Genomic DNA, 20,807 nt, shown 5'->3' with positions numbered 1-20,807 from the left:
GCAACATTTATGGAAGTGTTGAGGTTTCCTTTTGAACAAGTTAGGATGGCTTTAAATAGCTTGGCTGAGGTTTGGATGACAAGTATGTAGGAAGGCAAAGATGTTAGTGTAAAGCAGGAATTACTGTAAAGGGCGGTGAAGAAATTCCTTCTAACTCTGAAAAGTGTAAACTGGCAAATGCGGTGTAAAGCCCTCCAGTGGGCGTTGGTGGGGTACAAAGGCTTTGAGGGAGATTTCCTTGTGTTACTTTTTCTGCCGAATAAAGTTTTTGCTTACAATCTTGTCTTCAGTGTGTTCAATTTGAGGCTGGGCACATCTAGCAAAGCGCCTGGAGCAGGAAAGGTGAGGAAAACCAAAAGGGCCTTTGAGTTCACAAGGATTTCTTCCCTTCTTTCAGCCATTTTGGAAGCGCAATTCCTGAGGGGGAAATGGGGAATCCGCCAGGATCCTCTTCTCTGCAAACTGGAAGCAGCTTTATTAGGCTTGGAGCTGTTTTAAGTGGGAGAAATATTTTGTAGATGTAGTTGACTTACAAGCACAAGTGAGCCCCACATTTTTGTGGTTAAGTGAGATGTTAAGTCAATTTTGCGCCATTTTGTGACCTTTCTTTCCTTAGTTAAGTGAATCACTTGAGTTGTTAAATTAGGAACATGGTTGTTAAATGAATCAGGTTTTCCCTTTGGTGTTGCTTGTCGTAAGGTCGCAAAACAGGATCCCCTGACCCCGGAACACCACAACGGTTATAAATGTGAGTCAGTTCCCAGGTGTCTGAATTTGGATCGCGTGACCATGGGGATGCTGCAACGGTTGTAAGTGCGAAAAACGGACATAAGTCACTTTTTTCAATGCCATTGTAACTTCGGTCACTCAACAATTGACTGTAAGTCGAGGCTGCCTGTACGGTTTAGTCATTTTGCTTCTGAAATTCACAGACTTTTAAATATTTCCCGCCTCAGGACTTTTAGAAAGTTAATTAAATATTTCTTAGCTCTGAGAATTTCTTCAGCTTCAGAGGGAGAAAGTTAATGGGTCTCCCTTATGGATCATCAGGGGGTCCTTTGGTTCCGCATTTATTGGGGGTAATATTGGAAAAAAGCAGATTCTGTGGGGATTTCCCCCCCTTTCTCTTTATTCTCCTCTTTAGGGGCAAGGGAGCCACTTCTAAGTTTTGTCACTGTTCGCCATGCCCCATCGACCCTTCAGATACAGGCAATCCTCAACTTACAACCACAATTCAGTCCAAAATTTCTGTTGCTAAGTGAGACATTTGTGAAGTGAGTTTGATCCCATTTTATGCTATTTCTTGCTGGGGTTGTTAAACGAATCACTGTGGTTGTTACAGTCGTTGACCAAATCAGGCTCCCCCATTCACTTTGTTTGTCTGGAGCTTCCTGTGATCCTGGGACATGGCAACCATCATAAATATGAGTCAGGTGTCAAGTGGCAGCATTTGTATCATGTGACCATGGGGAGGCTGCACCTGTCTTTAGTGGGAGAAAGTTCACGTTTTTCAGTGCCTTTGTAGCTTTGTGCACTAACCCAATGGCTGTAAATTAAGGACTACTTGTAAGGCAGCCAGTGATTGTTATTCTGGCACAATCATGAATGTCAGTCATTGAAGGGAATAGGTTGTAAGTTGGGGACGATGCTAAGTGGATAAGAGAAGCTCCTTTTCCTGCCAACCTTTGTCCCCTCCCTCTCTCCCCTTTCTCTGACTGCCCGAATGTTGGACTAGAAGACCTCCAAGGTCCCTCACACCTCTGTTATTCTGTTAAAGGGCAATTCCCTCCTAACTTTAATGCTCTGCATCCTTTTCCCCTTCCTGCTCCCGTCCCTGGGCCTCGCCCCCTCCCTCTTCCCCCTGGTTCTCTGGCTGCCTTATTGTTATAAGGAAAAAGAAGCCTTTCCCTTTAAGGAAAGGCAGAACTCTTTTGGGAATTCAAATTTCCCAGCTGGGAGATTTACTGCAAAGTGATTGGAGGTCAGCTGCATTGGAGGGGGTGGGGAGGGGGAATGGGCAGGCAGGGATACCCGAGTGGGCGGCGCTCTCCGCCCTGTAGAGAGTGGGAGGAGCTGTAAGCGCTTCCGGCTTGGGCTCTGCACACTCCTGGGGAGGGTCGTTGCGGGGAGGGGGATCCACATGCGTGGCCGGGAAGGAAGGAAGCCGAGTCCGCCCGAGGAAGAGAGCCGCCTCTTTCCTATTGGCTGCCAGGTAAAAACCTACCAACCTACCTACCTTCCTTCCTTCCTGGGAAATGCCGGGACAGGTGAGCCTTCCAGGCGGCTTCATGGGGCGCTGACCGTTTCCCGTCGCTTCCTTTGAATTCCTCCCGGAATTCGCTTCCATCGTTCAACTGAACTGAGTTTTTAAAGCCGTTTAGTGCATTTAAAGAGGCGTCGCTCTTTTCCTGGGGGCCATTGTTTCTCAACCTTGGCAACCTTGTGATTTGTGGGCTTCCACTCCCAGAATTTCCCACGTGTATTGAAGTCCACATATATTAACAGCTGCCAAGATTGAGAAACGTTGCTGTCATCCAGGGGTGAGGAAGTTATGGCTCTTTTATGACTGGTGGACTTCAAGTCCCAGAATTCCTCAGTCAGCTGGCTCAGGGACTCCGGGATTGAAGTCCAGCTGTCATAAAATGCCCTAGTTCCCCACTTGTTTCCCAGCTGTGAAAAAAGAGTTTTGCAGTCTTCCTCGATTCTGTCATAAGGGAAGGTGAACATTATAGCAACATAGAATAACAGAGTTGGTGCATTAATGCACACATTCACGGCTGGGATAATCTGCCTCTGACTCCAATCCCTGGTCCTTCCACACCTTTCAGTTTTCCTCTCACCCAGAATGAGCTTCTATGAGTTCTAGCTATGGCTGCAAAGGACTCACCACCTAAAGGGGTTCCCTAGTTAGCCCAGAAATAGGCTAAAATCAGCATTTTGCACTGGATGCTCAAGAATATCTTAGGATGTTTGATAGCCAATGATTCCTTTGCTGCTTTGTTTCCACTCCTAGACCCTTTCATAGCCATGTCTTCATCTCCTGGAATCTCAGTTCTTTGTAGTGGTGGATCAACAGCAGCTGAGCTTCCAATGCAGGTAGGAGGATTCTCCCCTCCCCAGATGTAACAATCTCCCAATCACAGAATATCACAATATGAAGGGATCTTAGGGATCTTCTAGTCCATCCCTCTGTTTCAAGCAGGAGACCCTATAACCTTTCAGACAAGTGGCTGTCCAGTCTCTCCTTAAAAAACCCCAGCCCAAAACTTCTGAAGGCAAACCCTTCCATTAGTTAATTGTTCTCACTTTCAGGAAGTTTCTCCTTTATTTTAGGTTGCCTTTCTCCATTATTAGTTTCCATCCATTGTTTCTTCTCCTGCCTTCTGGTGCTTTGGAAAATAAGTTGAGCCCTGCTTGTTTGGGGCAGCCCCTCAAATATTGAAACACTGCTATTGTGTCTCCTCTGGTCCTTCTTCCATTTCCTGCAACCATTTTTCATATGTTTTAGTCTCCAGGCCTTTAACAATCTTAGTTGCTCTTTTCTGCACTTCTTCCAAACTCTGAACATCTTTTTTGTAATCTGGTGACCAAAACTGAATGCAGTATTCCAGGTGTGGCCTTACTAAGGTTTTATAAAGCAGTAATAATACTAAGGTGAAAAGAAAAGTCCAAGCTTGGCTTTTGTAGAGAGCGCAGCAGCTACCCAGATGAAGTTGGAGACACTGACATAGACTTGGAGAGTTTTATATAAACATAAATATATTTTACATGGAAATTTACAGCAGTCTTTGTCACCATCCAGAAAAGGAAGAACATAAGATAGTCAGGAAAACAGAGGAACATCCTGAGGTAAATCTAAAGATGTAGAACACAAAGAGGGAAAAAAGGGAAATGCCCCCTTTCTACTTAGAGCAACCAATCATAGCGTAGATTGCATCCTGCATGAGCCCGCACTCTCTCACTAATCAGTTAGACTTTACTCTTTCAGCTACCAAATTCAATATCCTACATGCTCCTTTGCCCTACTTGGAAGCTCTGGAGGTTTTTCATTAAGAAGACGACTTGCATATAATTCATTAAAGTGTTCATTGTTAGGAATGTTCATGGAATACGTTGTGGTTTTTTTCCCCCCCTCCCTGTGTCAGGATTTGGTATCATTTGAGGATGTAGCTGTGTTTTTCTCTGTGGAGGAGTGGGCCCTGCTGGATTCTGAGCAAAAAGCCCTGTACCAAGAAGTCATGCTGGAAAACAAGAGGAACATGGCCTCATTAGGTAAGGGATTCTGTTACTGTAGTGCAAAATATTTTTTTAATTAATGCACGTCAACTCCTCCAGCATTATTATTATTATTTTGTTGGTGTATTCTTCTCTAAAGTGCTGATTTTCAAATTTGCAAGCTATTTATCTGAGGTTTTCATGCTTTTCTATGAAGCCTGGCTTTTCTTCACAAATGGACAGTAAGGAGAGTACTGGCCTTCACAATTCCCTCTCTCCCTTTTGTTAAGAATCAAATTCAATCTTGCACATGCTGTGCAGGAAGGGAACAAATAACTAAGTGGAACAGGTTAAACACAAAGATGGAGTATATAAACCACAGTTTAATACAGTACTGTAAATAAAAGACTTTCAAGTACTGTGCTCTATATTGCTGCTAGCAGCGACCATTGCTATGCTTTTGTCAAGGGAAAGTAATAGTCGACACAGAAGAAAGACACATTATTGCCCTACAATACTTCCTCCCTGAAGCATAACATTGATTTTACTAAACAGCTCTGAGCCAGCCTCTCTCTCTCTCTCTCTCCAGGACAAAATACTGTCCTTTTCCATCAACTCTTTCTTAGGCTAGAAGTGTCTTCCCAAGGAAAGCAACCAAGCTCTACTCCGGCTCAACATGGAGGTAAGAAACAAAGGAAAAGTATCAATTTGGACTTGAAAATGAAAATAATTAAAGCCCATGAGAGGGGAAGAAGGTAAAGACCTTAGAAAAAGGAGGAGGACTGGCTTGTTCCACCATATGCACGATCCTTAAGGGTAAAGAAAAGATAAAAGAGGTGATTAAATTAGCTCCAGGAGCCGATGCCATAATCACGAGAAATAGGACAGACCTCTTTTCAAAAAACAGAACAGCTCCTTGTGCTTTGGATTGAGAATCAGATCCCAAAAAGAAGTCCCGTTAGTCTTCATCTGATTCAGGGAAAGGCACGGAGCGTTTTTGAAACGCTAAAGCAAGCAGCGGGTGAGGAGTACAATGAGACCTTTGGAGCCAGTCTTGGCTGGTTTGTGCCATTCTGAAAACGATTTAATTACTATAACTTATGAACAACAGGTAAAGCTGTGTGTGCTGATGAAGCTGCCCAACACTTTCCAGACAACTGGATGAAGTTTTCCTGTAAATATATATTTACAGTGTGTGTGCATACATATATATATATATATGTAACATTAATTTACAGTATATCAAGATACCAAGCATAGCATCATATGTCAGGGTTAGAAGTAACTGACTCAAAAGAATCAAAACTCTGAGGTTTGATGATTCCTCAAAATATAAATTTATTCACCAAGTCCTATTGGCACAGCTGGTGATAAGCCAACTCTGAAGGTCCAGAGGTTTTCCCCACCCAATTCAAAGTTCTTCCCCCCAGTCCACTCATCCATCACATGGTCCAATCAGATCACAGTCTGAGTCCAGCTGTTTTCCTCCCGTGCCTCACCAGGTGCTGATGAGAAGGTCCTTTGTTCCCAGGGGAAAGAATTCTATTTTGGCTACATATGCCCAGTTATCTCTACTCCCCCCTCCCATTCCCACAGCTCTGCCCAGCCTCGCTGTGCCAACCCTGAACACGATCCAAAATGGCTTTAGGATTGACACCATGTTTTGAACCAATGTGATTTGGGAGGAAGTTTGGTACTGTTCAAATACAGCAGTGGTACTTGATCCCTTTTGCACCTGAGTTTGTGTTAACTTTTCTTTTTCTATTGTTGCAAGCAGGTGATGGATGGGAGATGGAGGATTCTGGCCAAGAGGCAGCCACACCTTTGCCAAAAGAGAAAAAGGAAGAAAAGATATATGGAAAGCAAAGTACTGAGCAAAACCAGTTAATGGAGGAGCTGGAGAATTGCTCTTGTTTACCTTGTCCAGATACCAATGTGCTATTGGACACTGATGATTGCCATGAAAAAGAAGTGCGTTCAAGGTGTGGGAAAACACTCCAAGATGAATCTGGATTATGTGACTGTTGCCAAAGCCCTGCTGGAGAGAAACAAGATGAAAGCAGCCAACACTTCAGGAGGAGCCTTCCTCTTCCTTTACATGAAAGAATAAAAGAAGGAGGGAAACCGTACAAATGTACGGAGTGTGCAGAAAGCTTCCATACAAGCCGCTCTCTAGCTTTACATAAAAAGATTCACAAAGCAGAGGATCCACACAAATGTCTGGATTGTGGAAGGACCTTCAGACAGAAAAATCATCTTAATTCACATAAGATGATCCAGGAAGAGAGGAAGCAACATCAATACCTTAATAGGGAAAACAGCTTCGGAAGCAGCGCCTCCCATACTTTCCATCAAAGCCTCCACAGAGAGGAGACGTTGCATCAGCTCAGGGAGGGTAGAATGAGGATTATTCAGAGCAAGGAACTGAATTCTCGGGAAAAAAGCCCCACTGGGAAGAAATCATATAAATGCCTAGAATGTGGGAAGAGCTTCAGTCAAAAAAATCATCTTAAGTCACATGAAAGGATCCACACAGGAGAAAAAACATTTCAATGCACGGAGTGTGGAAAGAGCTTCAATGCAAAAAGTAGCTATGTCGTACATAGCAGAATCCACACAGGGGAGAAACCCTTTCAATGCCTGCAATGTGGAAAGAGCTTTTCTAGTAGCTTTCATGCCCACGAACAGACCCACACAGGTGAAAAGCCCTATAAGTGTGCCGAGTGTGACAAATGTTTCACAAATTTGGGGGCCCTCATTTGCCACAAAAGGCTCCATTCTGGGGAGAAACCCTATCAATGCTTCGAGTGTGGAAAAAGTTTCAGCAGAAGCGGCACTTTAACCATACATCATAGGATCCATACAGGGGAAAAGCCATATGATTGCACGGTGTGTGGAAAGAGCTTCGCACACAAAGGCCATTTCAATTTACATAAGAGCATCCACACCGGAGAGAAACCGTATAAATGCACAGAGTGTGGAAAATGCTTCAGGCTCTCCAATGCCCTTACTTCCCATAAGAGGATCCACACAGGGGAGAAACCCTATGAATGCTTTGAGTGTGGAAAAAGTTTCAGCAGAAAGGACACTTTAACCATACATAATAGGATCCATACAGGGGAAAAGCCATATGATTGCACCGTGTGCGGAAAGAGCTTCGTACACAAAGGCCATTTCAATTTACATAAGAGCATCCACACCGGAAGGAAGCTGTATAAATGCACAGAGTGTGGCAAATGCTTCAGGCTCTCCAATGCCCTTACTTCCCATAAGAGGATCCACACAGGGGAGAAACACTATGAATGCCTGGAGTGTGGAAAGAGTTTCAGTCAAAAAAATCATCTTAAGTCACACGAGAGGATGCACATGGGAGAAAAACCATTTCACTGCATGGAGTGTGGAATGCGCTTTGCCCATTCTGGTGGCCTTCATGCCCACAAACAGACCCACACAGGGGAGAAACCATACAAATGCCTGGAGTGCGGAAAGAGCTTCCGTAAATCCGGCCACCTAACTTCCCACAGAAGAATCCACAGTGGAGAGAAACCATATCAATGCTCTGAGTGTGGGAAGAGCTTCAGTCAGACAAGTAAACTTACTGTCCATAAAAGGATCCACACAGGTGAAAAGCCTTATAAATGTCCTGAATGTGACAAACGCTTCACTAATTCGGGGAATCTCTCTCGCCACAAAAGGCTCCACAAAGTGGAGAAACCATATGAATGCTGTATGTGTGAAATGAGCTTCAATGAAAAATATAGCTATATCATACATAGCAGGACCCACACTGGGGAGAAACCATATCAATGTCAGGAGTGTGGAAAATGCTTCAGTGATTCTGGAGCACTCAGCATCCACACAAGGATTCATACAGGGGAGAAACCCTATAAGTGCATCGAGTGTGGCATGAGTTTCAGAACAAGTGGTCACCTTGGTATCCACAAGAGGACCCACACTGGGGAGAAACCATATAGATGTCATGAGTGCGGAAAAAGCTTTAGTCAAACACATTCACTCAAGAAACATAGAAGGCTTCACTCGGGAGAAACCCTATAAATGACTGGAGTGTGGAAAATGTTATGATAGTGGCAGTCTTGCCTCCCACAATGGGATCCACACAGGAGAAGCAGTTTAAATGCATTGAGTGTGGAAAGAGTTTCAAAGATGGCAGGAATCTTATGCTGCATAAAAGAATCCACACACGGTAGAAGCCATATCAGTGCGTGGAATGTGGAAAGAAATTCAGAACCGGGAGTGTTTTTAATTGCCATAAGAAGACGCACAGCAGGAACAAATAATGTGAATTGGTTTGTGTTGATTCTCAAAATTTGCTTCATGCCTATAGACGTTTTGCAGGAGATTCTGGAGAAATGCATGGAGCATGGGAAGGGCTTCTGAAGCAGTAGAAATGTCTTGATCCATTAAAAAGAACAGTTCCCTTGTAGAACTAGGAATTAAATTTCGTTTATTAGATTTTTGTGCTGGAGTAGAGTAGAATAAGACTAGAAACAATAGGAATAGAAATTGAATAGAATATAGAAATAGAACTGGGGATGGGAAGGGAATTCTCTCATTGGCCAAGGGAGATTGGATATACAAGGCCTGTGTCTCCAATGCATACGCTCTCAAGTGTACATAACATACATATATCTGTATTCAGGAAGGCTAAGATGTGAGTATAAAACAGGCAGGAATTGCTGTAAAGGGAGATGAGAAAATTCTTTCTGACTCTGAAACGTGTAAACTATGTGGCAATCGCTGTGTAAAGCCCTCCAGTGGGTGTTGGTGGGGTACAAAGGCTTTGAGGGAGATTTTCTTGTGTTACTTTTTCTGCGGAATAAAGTTTTTCCTTACAATCTTGTCTTCAATGTGTTCAATTTGAAGCTGAGCACATGTGGCAAAGCGCCTGGAACAGGAAAGGTGAGGAAAACCAAAAGTGCCTTTGAGTTCAGAAGGATCTCTTCCCTTCTTTCAGCCACTTTGGAAGCACAATTCTTGAGGGGGAAATGGGGAATCCGCCAGGATCCTCCTCTGCAAACTAGAAGCAGGCTTTGTTAGGCTTGGAGTTGTTGAACTAAAAAATATTTTGTAGAGGTAATTGACTTACAAGCGAGCCACCAACTTTTGTTGTTAAGTGAGATGTTTAATAAATTGATTTTTGTTCAATTTTGTGACCTTTCTTCCTATGGTTAAGTGAATCTGGCTTCCCCATTGACGCTTGTGGGAAGGTCGCAGGAGGAGATCACGTGACCCCTGGACTTCACAAGGGTCATAAATGCCATTCAGTTCCTAGGTGCCTCAATTTGGATCACATGACCAGGGGGATTCTGTCAACAGTCGTTAACAAGAAGGACGGACATCAGTCAATTTTTTTTTTGGGGGGGGGGGGTGTTGCAGCTTCCAAAGGCCACTAAATGATGGTTGTTGTGGAGGACTATTATTATAAAGCAGCCATTATTCGTTATTATGGCACAATTGTGAATGTTCTTCATTTGAGGAGACAGGTGAGTTGATAAGCGCCCTGTTAGACTCAGTGGAGAAAGGCAGCCTCCTTTTCCTGCCTACTACTCCACTTTCCTTCCAAAAGGGGGGATTCCCATCTAAATGAGCTGCTTCGAATCCCCTCCCCTCCCCTGGTCCCTGGGCTTCCTCCCCTCCCTCTCCCGCCTGTTTCTCTCGTTGCCTGGGGCAAAGCAGCCCTGGACTCGCTGCCCAGCTGCCCATCCCAACCAGGACCGTTGGGGAGAATGGGCAGGCAGGGGGACCCCCGAGTGGGCGGCGCTCTCCGCCCTTTAGAGAATGGGAGGAGCTATAAGTGCTTCCATCTTAGGCTCTGCAAACGCTTAGCTGGGGTTACTCCCGGAAGGGGGAATCCTCGTGCGTGGCCGGCGGGGCTGCGAGGAAAGCGGATCTTTTGCATCTCTTGGACCGAGGAGCAAAGCCGCCTTTCCCTGGGGGCGCCAGGTAATAGGCTCCTCCCTCCCGCCCTCCTTACTTCCCTTTTCCCACCTGGGGAAATGCCTGGACAGGTGAGCCTTCAAGGCGAAGGTGACCCTTCTTGGGGCGCCCCTAAGATCGCTCCTGCCGTCCCCACTTTCTCCTGGGGGAGATGATTCTGCCGGCCCTTCCCGATCGTTTCCCGGCACTTTCTCTTTCCCCTCTGGGGCTGTTTCAGGTCCGGAAGGCTCGGGGTTGAATGGCTGCTTAAAGCGGCCGGAGGGAAAGGGGGCGATCCCTCCCAGGCGCTGCTGTTTCTGGAGAGAGCATCGGGTCAAGGCTCCTTCCGATGCCCTTTCATCCTCAGGATGGATTTTGCCTGAGTTTCTTTCGTCCCTGAATTCCTTTTCATTGTTTCATTTAACGGTGTTTTTAAAGCCTTGTCTGCATTTAAAGAGGTATCATCCTTTTCCTGTGGGCCATTGTTTCTCAACCGTGGCAACTTGATGACATGTTCCTGAGTCAGCTGTGTCAGGAGTTCTGGGAGTTGAAGTCCACCAGTCCTAAAAGGGGCCATACTTCCTCACTTTTGCTCTAGGCTATTCCAAAGGGAAAGTCCCAGCTGGGAAAAAAGAGTTTTTGTCATCTTCCCTGATTATCTGATAAGGGAGGGTGGACATCCGGATTCTGATGACCAAGATTCTTCCACTGAAATGGCTGAAAGAAAGAAAATCTGTCCTGAGTGAAGGGAAGGGTGACAGAGAAACCACAACAGGCTTGCTAAAAGTAAGTTATACCAATATTGGTTGGAGGTGCAAGAAAGAGGTTGGAACAAAAAAACATATGTGCGGGGATTGTGATAGTGCACAAAAAATATGGGACACTGTGCTTAGAGAAATTAGAGCACTTTTGAATATAAATTTAGATATCTCACCGAGAATTGTATTACTGTTGGTGGTGGAAAAACAGGATATAAATGAAACAAAAAAGGAATTGATTGTAAATTTGGTAATGGCAGCTAGATTGGTGATGGCTAAATATTGGGGACAAAATAGGGATATTCAAAGAAATGAGTGGTATAGTGACATTTGGAGTATGGCAACAAATAATAAATTAACAACAACAAAAATAAATGTAAAAAAGGGATGATTAAAGCAAACAATTATAATGAAGTATGGGGGATTTTATAAAAACCTGATAAAGATATTGTTATAAAGAAAAAGAAGCCTTGCCCTTTAAGGAAAGGCAGAACTCTTTCCCTTTGTAAATTCAAATTTCCCAGCTGGCAGATTTACTGCAAAATGATTGGAGGTCAGCTGCATTGGAAGCTGGAATCAGTTTATTGTTAATAGGAAGGCAGGTAAGAAGAGATCAGAATAGCATTCCTGTGAGTAGTCTACTTCAGGGGTCCCAACCACCGGTCCGCGGACCGTACCGGTCCGTGGAACAAGTCCTACCGGGCCGCTGGCTTGCTGGCGCCGCCATCTTGTTTGATGAAAAAGTGCTTCCGGTGAGGTTTTCTGGGTAGAAAGCTCACCGGAAGCACTTTTCATCAAACAAGATGGCGGCGCCCAGCTGATGTCGGTACCGGGCGCGCCATAAAAAGGTTGGGGATACCGGGCGCGGCGTAAAAAGGTTGGGGATCACTGGTCTACTTCATTGTAAGTTAAACCCCTTTTTATAACATTCAAGACCTTTTTTGATTTGTATGTGAACCCTTTAAAGTCTTTTGATTAGTTTGTTGGTTTGTTATGGCATTTAAATCCTGTCTCTTGAGATTGGGATCTTCCATCCTGGGATCTGGGTAGAAGGCAAATAAGTAATTGTTTTATGGTCCAATCTCTGTTTTTCCCTGGCCCTTTGTAGCAGCTGGTTCTTTATAATTAATCAGTTTGCATTTTGTTGCAACATCCTGAGCTTTCTCTCATGCCTTTGGTTTGCTACCATGGTTTAAATCTTTTTCTTCCTGCCATGCCTTTTTTTATTACTGTAAGTGTCTCCTTTTCTCAAGTGTCTAAGGTTCTTCATTTCTTTTCCATTGGGTGTTTGCTTTTGCTGTTTTTCACAAGTTTTATAGTTTGCCATCTATTTGATTTCTATGGGAAGGGATCTTAGCTAACTTATAGGCTTTTTCTCTGTATCCCATGTGTGTAATTTTATCCTTCCTTTGTTGTGGAGAATAGGCTGGCTTCAGCTTTTTAATGGCCCTATTGACAAGGGTGGGGGCTGAATCCCTGCTTGAGTTTCCACTTCTTTCTTTTAGGGGGGATTTTCCTGCCCCTTTAATATTTTAAAATTTCTTTTCTTTTCCTAGGAGAGGAGTGAATCACAACTTCCAACACAGTGTTGGTGGAAGACAAAGGGAATAAACCTATTCAAAAATATATGTTGTTTTGGAGGAAGATAAGGGCACAGTTGGAATATATTGTATATCTTTTAATTGTTATAGAAGAAAAAATGTAGGGAAAAAAAGGTCTCCGGGTGTACTGTAATATTTGTATTTTTTCTTTTTCTTCCTTTTTTTGAATTTCGGTGTACATGTACATGTATAGTTGATTTACCAGCACACTTAGGACCAAAATTTCTGTTACTAAGCCAGGCAGTTGTTAAGTGAGTTTTGCCCTCTTTTATGACCTTACTTGCCTCAGTTGTTACCTGAACCTCTGCAGTTGTTGAGTTAGTAACAGCTGTTGAGTTAGTGATGGTGAAGGGAATCTGGCTTTTCTATTGACTTTGCTTGCCAGATGGTGGCAACAGGTGATCACATGACCACAAGATGCTGTGACAGTTATAAATAGGAGTCAGTAGCCAAGCACCTGAATTTTGATGGTGTGAGTGTGGGGATGCTGCAACTCTTGTGTGAAAAGTGGTCATGAATCACTTTTTTCAGCTTTGTTGTAACTTCAAATGGTCACTAAAGGAATGGCAGTAATTCAAGGACTACCAGTATATGTGTGACTCAGAGAATTGGACTCTGCCGCTTTTGTTGGTGCCAAGCCAGACCAAGAACTCCTGATTAACAACTCAGCACAACTCCCTGGATATGGGAGGAGGTCAAGCTCTGTGGTCCTTTAATGCACACATACATGGCTGAGATAATCTGCCTCAGAATCCAGTCCCTGGTCCTTCCACACCTTTCAGTTTTCCTCTCACCCAGGACAAGCTTCTGTGTGTTGTTGCTGTGGCTGCAAAATTAACCCAGTGTTGCATTCGACCAACATATCCAAGATCCAGCCCATCAGTGGACAATGTCTTCAAAGAAAAAAAAAACCAAGAAAGTCCAGTTGCCTCCTGAAAAAACACCTTTGGGGCAACCATGGCCTGGATGACGGGACATTCTGGTTTTTCTTCAAAGAGCTGAAGAAGCTTCTTGGATGAGAAGTGAAACCAGAGGTGGTATTTAGCAGGTTCTGACCAGTTCTGTACAACCGGTAGCGGAAATTTTGAGTAGTTCAGAATACCAGCTCAGACTGGCCCCGCCCCCTTCTATTCTCTACCTCCCAAGTCTCAGCTGATCGGCTGAAACTTCTTTTGTTGCCCTGCACAGGAGAACAGAGCTGGAAAGCAGATTAGTGGGGTGGGGAGGGAATGGGATTTTGCACAGTAAACTTCCCCTGAAGTGGGGTGGGAATGGAGATTTTACGGTATCCTTCCCCTGCCACATCCACTAAGCCACACTCACCAAGCCATGCCCACAGAACTGGTAGTAAAAAAGTTTGAATCCCACAGCTGAGTGAAACATCTTCAAAGAAAAACCAGAAAGTCCAGGACTTCCGGTGGCGTTTCCGTCGAAGACTGATCAGAGACCGCAATTGTGCATGGCTTTGATCTGTGTTTACCTTGTTGGAGGGGTCCCTGCGGGACCAGAACCATCTTACCCACCTCAGAGGGGTGGGGGAAGAAGGGGAGACTGCCAGCTGGTTCAAGGGGAGCTGCATCTTCCCTCCCAAGCTAGGTATTAACTCTACTGGAAGACAAGCTGAAACGGCAGTTTAATGGCTACCCTGAAGACAGAAAGCTACCAGGACCTAAGTATGCACTGGGGTGATGAAGTGGTGAGCGACGTGTAACCAGATAAAAGAACTATTTTTTTTCTCAATAACCCCGAGAAGCAGAAAGAAAGAGCCCTCACTTAAGAGTATTACAGCGGTGAACAGAAAATAAGAGGAAATATAAGGTAAACAAAATTGGATTATAAAAAGCTACAACAAAATTAGAGACTAAACTTGGAATAATATATATAATTTGGTATTAATTAGACATTGGACAAAATGCTGGCCTGGAATTGACTATATTTAAGACAGCTAATAGTGGAAATGGTTCAAATTAACATTAATGTAATTGAAAAGAGAAAAGAAAAGAATTTTGAAAAGTAGAAAGTGATACAGAGCACCATTTAATAGTTAAAGATTTTTTAGTCATGATTTTATGGAAAATTACTGGTCTTATAATTGTTATAAGATAAAAGACTAACAAAATAACAAGAACCCCAGAATTTAAAAAAAGGGGGAGAAATTGTAAGAGGATAAATGAATGCAATATCCTGTGATTGTTGGATGTTGATTGTGATAAAGAGACAGAAGAGATTAATAAGGGCAATAGAGACAAAAGGAGACCTTTGGCAAGGATCGGAACAAAAGGCTTTGAATTTTAATAACTCAATTGATTTTTAAAAAATGGAAGAAATAAGCAAAGACTTTAAGTCGGAATTGTAAACTGTGAGAGGAATGCTGAAAGAAAGAAGGGATTTACTGGATATGCTGACAAAATAAATAATGGCGATGCAGTCCGTAGCAGAACAAAGGAATTTCAAAGAGGAGGAGTTAAAGGAAGAGGAAAGTGACTCAGACAAACATGGAAAACAAGAGATATTGCTAAAAGACATTAAAGGAACTAAAACTATGACGATGACAGAGTTAACAAATAAAAGAGAAAACGGTCCCAGGATTAAACAAAAGAAGAAATTTTACAAGAAGAAACTTCAAAAAAGACAACAGGAAAGGGTGGGGGAGAAGATGGGTGATTGGCAGATGGAAATAAAAAGGAAAGATCGGGAAAACTTAGAAGAGGGAAAGTTAGTTGAAACCAAGAGAAATGACAAGGCCGAGAAATTTAGAGATAAGGGTTAGATAAGATATAAAAGGGGGATGCCACATGGGAATGTATTTGGGTATTTTATATTAGAAATTTAAAATGGGGAGATTTGAAATTCAAAATTTATTGGGAATTACCCTACGAGTATTATATAACTATATAGGAGAAGAGTGAAGATGAATTATGTTATAATTAAAAGTAGGGGAATGAAATTTTATTTAAATTACGGGTAAAATTTGGTTATGTGAAAATAAAGAAAAAATATGAAATGGTTATATGAATAGTGTTGGAATAAATACAAGATACAGTATATTGTAGGTTGAGGAATATGCCATGTGGATCCTAAATACATTAATTTTACTCTAATTTTACTTTTTTTTTTAGTGTTTATTATATATTGGTCTTGAGTTAATTAATGAAGACAATAATGTATAAGGTAAAATGAAATAGACGGTAAGCTGAAAATGGAAATAATAGGGGATAAGGAATTGAAAATAAATGTGAGGAAATAATTTTGATATTCAATTAATGAATTAAAATATGAAATGGAAATTTAATTGAAAAATAGTAGAGTGGATAATAATTTGATGTAATATTAAATAAAATTGAAAATGTAAGTATAATTATGTATAAATGTTGTAATCTGGAATCACGTTACTCACATGAAGAGGTGTAAAAAACAAAAATAAAAGACTTTTATTAAAAAAAACCCAGAAAGTCCAGTTGCCGCTTGAAAACACCACTTTTGGTAAGTGCTTTATGCTGGCTATGCTTTAAATTCTAATAAACCTCTGAATCCTAAAGGGAGGCTTTTGTGGGCTGCTGTCTGTTCAATTTTTATTAAGTGCAGCTATGCTCATGATTCCGTTTTTTTCTCCTGACAACCATATCTAGTTCTATCTGAGTTTGATCTGATTGGAATACAACCATAAAATACAGGAAAGTTGCATGCAGGATTCAAAAATAGGAAAAAGTTGAAAGAAACAGCTTTCTGAGGGTAAAGTGGCAGGGGTGAGCTTCAAAAATTTTAGCAAGGGATTCTCTGCCAGGTTGCTGGATGGGCGGGGCCATGGTGGGTGTGGCCTAGTCGGCTTCCTGAACCATGATTGTGTGTGTGGGGGGTGGCGTTTTTGCCCTCCCCAGGCTCCGGAGGCTGTCTGGAAGCCAAGAATGGGACCACTTCCAAACTTCCGGGAGCCCTGTTTTTCGCCCTCCCTTAGCCTCCGCATGTTCCCTGCACTTACCTGCATCCAAAACAGGCCACGTGGGGACTCCTGGGAGGGGCGGGGTGGGCAGGGCCAGCCAGGAGTGGAATTTGGGCGTACAGAATCTTAGCTAGGGCCTCTCCTGAACCCCCAGCAGCCACCCTGTAATGTGGCAAATATTTAGTGTGACGTCCCCTTACACTTTGCTCCTCTAAACCTAATTGGACTGGAACCTCACATGCTGTCATTGCAATCACCTGTGTATGAGTCCTACTGTTAAATGACTGCTGTCTATCTTTTGCAGCAAGTTTGTGCAAGACACATTTACTTATTTATTGTAAGGCACTCAAGAGTTATTGGAACTTAGCTCTGCTTATTCCTTCAGGGTGATTTGCATTATTTGAATGATTAGTCTGAGTCTAACTAATCAACTATAATTGTGTCCTGGCCTATTGTAAACTTTACTCTTCCAGCTACTAAATTCAATATGGTACGTGTTCATTTGCCCTATTGGAAGCTGGAGGTTTTTCATTAAGAAGAAGACTTGCATGTAATTCATTGAAGTGTTCATTGTTAGGAATATTCATGGAATTTGTTGTTGTTTTTTTCCCCTCCCTTTGTCAGGATTTGGTATCATTTGAGGATGTAGCTGTGTTTTTCCCCATGGAGGAGTGGGCCCTGCTGGATTCTGAGCAAAAAGCCCTGTACCGAGAGGTCATGCTGGAAAACAAGAGGAACAAGGCCTCCTTAGGTAAGGGATTCTGTTAAGATATTTAAACTTTTAGGAGCCAAAGGTCAAATGTTTTATAATCTTAATAGCAAGCATAGCATCATGTTTGAAACAAATGGGAGTTTGGAAGAATATTGATACTGTTCAAATACAGCAATGGTGCTTAATCGCTTTTGCACTAAATGTTGTGTTAACTTTTATTTCTTTTTTTCTGTTGCAAGCAGGTGATGGATGGGAGATGGAGGATTCTGGCCAAGAGGCCGCAGCATCTTCGCTAAAAGACAAAAAGGAAGTTGCAGAAAAGATGTATGGAAAGCAAAGTTCAGAGGAAAACCAGTTAACAGGGGAGCTGGAGAACTGCTGTGGTTTACCATGTGCAGATACCAATGTCTTACTGGACACAGATGATAGCAATGAAAAAGAAGTGTGTTCAAGGTGTGGGAAAACACTCTGTGATGAATCTGGATCCTGTGACTGTTGCCAAAGCCCTGCTGGAGAGAAACAAGATGAAAGCAGGCAACACCCCAGAAGGAGCCTTCCTCCTCCTTTACATGAAAGAATAAATGAAGGAGGGAACCCATACAAATGTACAGAGTGTGCAGAAAGCTTCGGTACAAGCTGCTTCCTTTCATTGCATAAAAAGATTCACAAAGCAGAGGATCCACACATATGTCTGGATTGTGGAAGGACCTTCAGGCAGAAAAACCATCTTAATTCACATCAGAGGGTCCACAAAGAAAAGAAACATCATCAATGCATCCCCTGTGCAAAGACCTTCGGAAGCAGCGCCTCCCTTACTTCCCATCAAAGCCTCCACAGAGAGGAGAGGTTGCACGAACTCCGGGAGGGTAGAACAAGGTTTACTCAGAGCAAGGAACCGAATTCCCGGAAAAAAAGCCCCACTGGGAAGAAATCATGTAAATGCCTGGAATGTGGGAAGAGCTTCTGCTCTGCAAGTGACCTCACTTACCATAAGAGGATCCATACAGGGGAAAAGCCATATTATTGCACAGTGTGTGGAAAGAGCTTTGCACAAAAAAGCAATTTCAATTTACATAAGAGAATCCACACTGGAGAGAAGCCGTATAAATGCACAGAGTGTGGGAAATGCTTCAGTGCCCCTTGTACACTTTCTTCCCATAAGAGGATTCATACAGGGGACAAACCCTATAAATGCTTGGAGTGTGGAAAAAGTTTCAGCAGAAGCGGCACTTTAACCATACATCATAGGGTCCACACAGGGGAAAAGCCATATCATTGCACGGTGTGTGGAAAGAGTTTTGCACATAAAGACAAATTAAATTTACATAACAGGATACACACTGGAGAGAAGCCGTATAAATGTGTAGAGTGTGGAAAATGCTTCAGTGTCCGATGTAATCTTGCTTCCCATAAGAGGATCCACACAGGGGAGAAACCCTATGAATGCCTGGAGTGTGGAAAAAGCTTCAACAGACGTGATACACTAATTTTACATAATAGGATGCATAAAGGGGAGAAACCTTATAAATGCCTGAACTGTGGAAAGAGCTTCAGTCAAAAAGTTCATCTTAAGTCACATGAGATGATCCACACGGGAGAAAAACCATTTCAATGCATGGAGTGTGGAAAGAGCTTCCAATGCTCTGCACACCTTACTGCCCATCATAGAATCCACACAGGGGAGAAGCCCTTTCAATGCCTCCAGTGTGGAAAGCGCTTTGCCAGTTCTGGTAGCCTTCATGCCCACAACCGGACCCACACAGGGGAGAAACCATACAAATGCCTGGAGTGTGGAAAGAGCTTCCGTAAATCCGGCCACCTAACTTCCCACAGAAGAATCCACAGTGGAGAGAAACCATATCAATGCACCAAGTGTGGGAAGCGCTTCAGTCAAGGAAGTAATCTTACTCTCCATAAAAGGACTCACACGGGTGAAAAGCCCTATAAATGCATCGAGTGTGACAAACGCTTCGCCAGTTCAGGTTCCCTCACTTGCCACAAAAGGTTCCACACTGGGGAGAAACCATATGAATGCCGGATGTGTGGAAAGAGCTTTAATGAAAAAAGTAGGTATATCATACATAGCAGGACCCACACTGGGGAGAAACCATATCCATGCCAGGAGTGTGGAAAATGCTTCACTGAGTCTGGAGCACTGAGGATCCACACAAGGATCCACACAGGGGAGAAACCCTATCAGTGCACGGAATGTGGCATGAGTTTCAGGAGAAGTGGTTGCCTTGGTAAGCACAAGAGAATCCACACTGGGGAGAAACCGTATACATGTCATGAGTGCGGAAAAAGCTTTAGACGTAATAATTCACTCAGGAGCCATAGAAGGCTTCACTCAGGGGAGCAACCCTATAAATGCCTGGAGTGTGGAAAATGTTATAGGGAGAGTGGCCAGCTTACCTCCCACAATAGGATCCACACAGGAGAGAAGCCATTTAAATGCATTGAGTGTGGAAAGAGTTTCAAAGATGGCAGGAATCTTACACGCCATAAAAAAATCCACATAGGAGGAGCCCTATCAGTGTGTGGAGTGTGGAAAGAAATTCAGAACCTGGAGTAATTTTAATTTCCATAAGAAGACACATAGCAGGAAAAGATGATGTAAGGCGTAAACATCAAGATTGGTGGGGAGGGGGTGGACCTGCCTCACGCACCCCTTACCCACTTACCTGAGGACTGCCACAGTCAGACCTCCCATACCCTGACACCTGTTGCGCTGCTGCCCGACTTTTGCAACCGGTTACGGCAGCTTGCACGCACGATGCTGCGTAGCTCATTTCTCCAGTGCTGCTCTTCACAGCAGAATGCCACAAGGCTCATCGTGCTGGTTCCGCTGTTCAAGCATGCAATAGCACAATGCACAACGCAGAAGATACCGAGTAGCAGCCGTGATAGGTGTTGGGGCAGTGGAGGCGTAGCTGCTGTAGTCCTTGGGTAAGTGGGTAAGTCCTGGTGCTTATTTTGGAGTAGAAAAGAATATAAGACTGGGTCTTATTTTGGGGGAAACACAGTATGTAAAACTAAAACATTTTGCTTTGATGTTATTACTGAACCAAGGAATCAGAAGCTGTTTCCTTTTTCCTTTCCACATTTCCCCCTTTTCTCATAGAGATAGACATAGAGGTACAGAGAGAGGGGAGAGATTTCCTTGGCTTACTTTTTCTGCACAATAAAGTTTTTGCTTTCAACCTTCTCTTCCATGTGTTCCGTTTGAAGCCTTGACATATCTGGTAACGGACTCAGCATTGGGGTAGGAAAGGTGCCATTCAACCCAATGAAACAGCTTGCCCTCGGAAGTTGTGGGAGCGCCATCACTTGAGACTTTCAAGGAGAGATTGGACTGCCCTTTGTCAGAAATGGTGTAGGGTCTCCCGCTTGGGGGTGGGTTGGATTAGATGACCTCCAAGGTCCCCCCCAACTCTGATTATCTGTTATCTGTTAAGGTAACGAAAAGCAAAAGGGTCTTTTTGTTCGGGGAGATCTTTTTCCTTCCTTCAACCACACTGGAAGTGCAGTTCTTGAGGAGGAAATGGCGAATATGCCAGAATCCCTGCAAAGGTCAAGCAGGCTCTATATCAGGGGGTGAAACTCATGGTGTCACATGACATTGGGAATTATCAGGAGTTTTTTCC

At 43.3% G+C, this 20,807-nt stretch overlaps 2 protein-coding genes across 2 annotated transcripts in view; both read left to right on the top strand.

The window, feature by feature from the left end:
- The window catches only part of LOC113431525 (uncharacterized), a 54,596-nt gene extending 45,215 nt beyond the window's left edge, over positions 1–9,381 (top strand). Inside the window, exons 3-5 of the mRNA XM_087953611.1 lie at positions 4,146–4,272; positions 4,805–4,897; positions 5,990–9,381. Coding sequence (XP_087809737.1) covers positions 4,146–4,272; positions 4,805–4,897; positions 5,990–8,271 — 2,502 coding nt within the window. The 3' untranslated portion in view covers positions 8,272–9,381. The remainder of the gene's footprint in view (positions 1–4,145; positions 4,273–4,804; positions 4,898–5,989) is intronic.
- Positions 9,382–10,266: 885 nt separating this feature from the next.
- LOC113428374 (uncharacterized) lies at positions 10,267–20,366 on the top strand. Its single transcript, XM_087953606.1, is given in 4 exon segments — positions 10,267–10,938; positions 17,076–17,202; positions 17,406–19,680; positions 19,682–20,366. Coding segments are annotated over 4 exon segments (2,592 nt in total). The 5' UTR covers positions 10,267–10,842; the 3' UTR covers positions 19,776–20,366.
- Positions 20,367–20,807: the final 441 nt, after the last annotated feature.

This window comes from Notechis scutatus, chromosome 2 (genome assembly GCF_049901735.1).
Source record: "Notechis scutatus isolate UNSWTSFEM ecotype Mainland chromosome 2, rNotScu1.2, whole genome shotgun sequence".
Taxonomy (NCBI): domain Eukaryota; kingdom Metazoa; phylum Chordata; class Lepidosauria; order Squamata; family Elapidae; genus Notechis; species Notechis scutatus.
The sequence above is the reverse complement of the archived record's forward strand: the minus strand, read 5'-3'. Positions and strand labels throughout refer to the sequence as shown.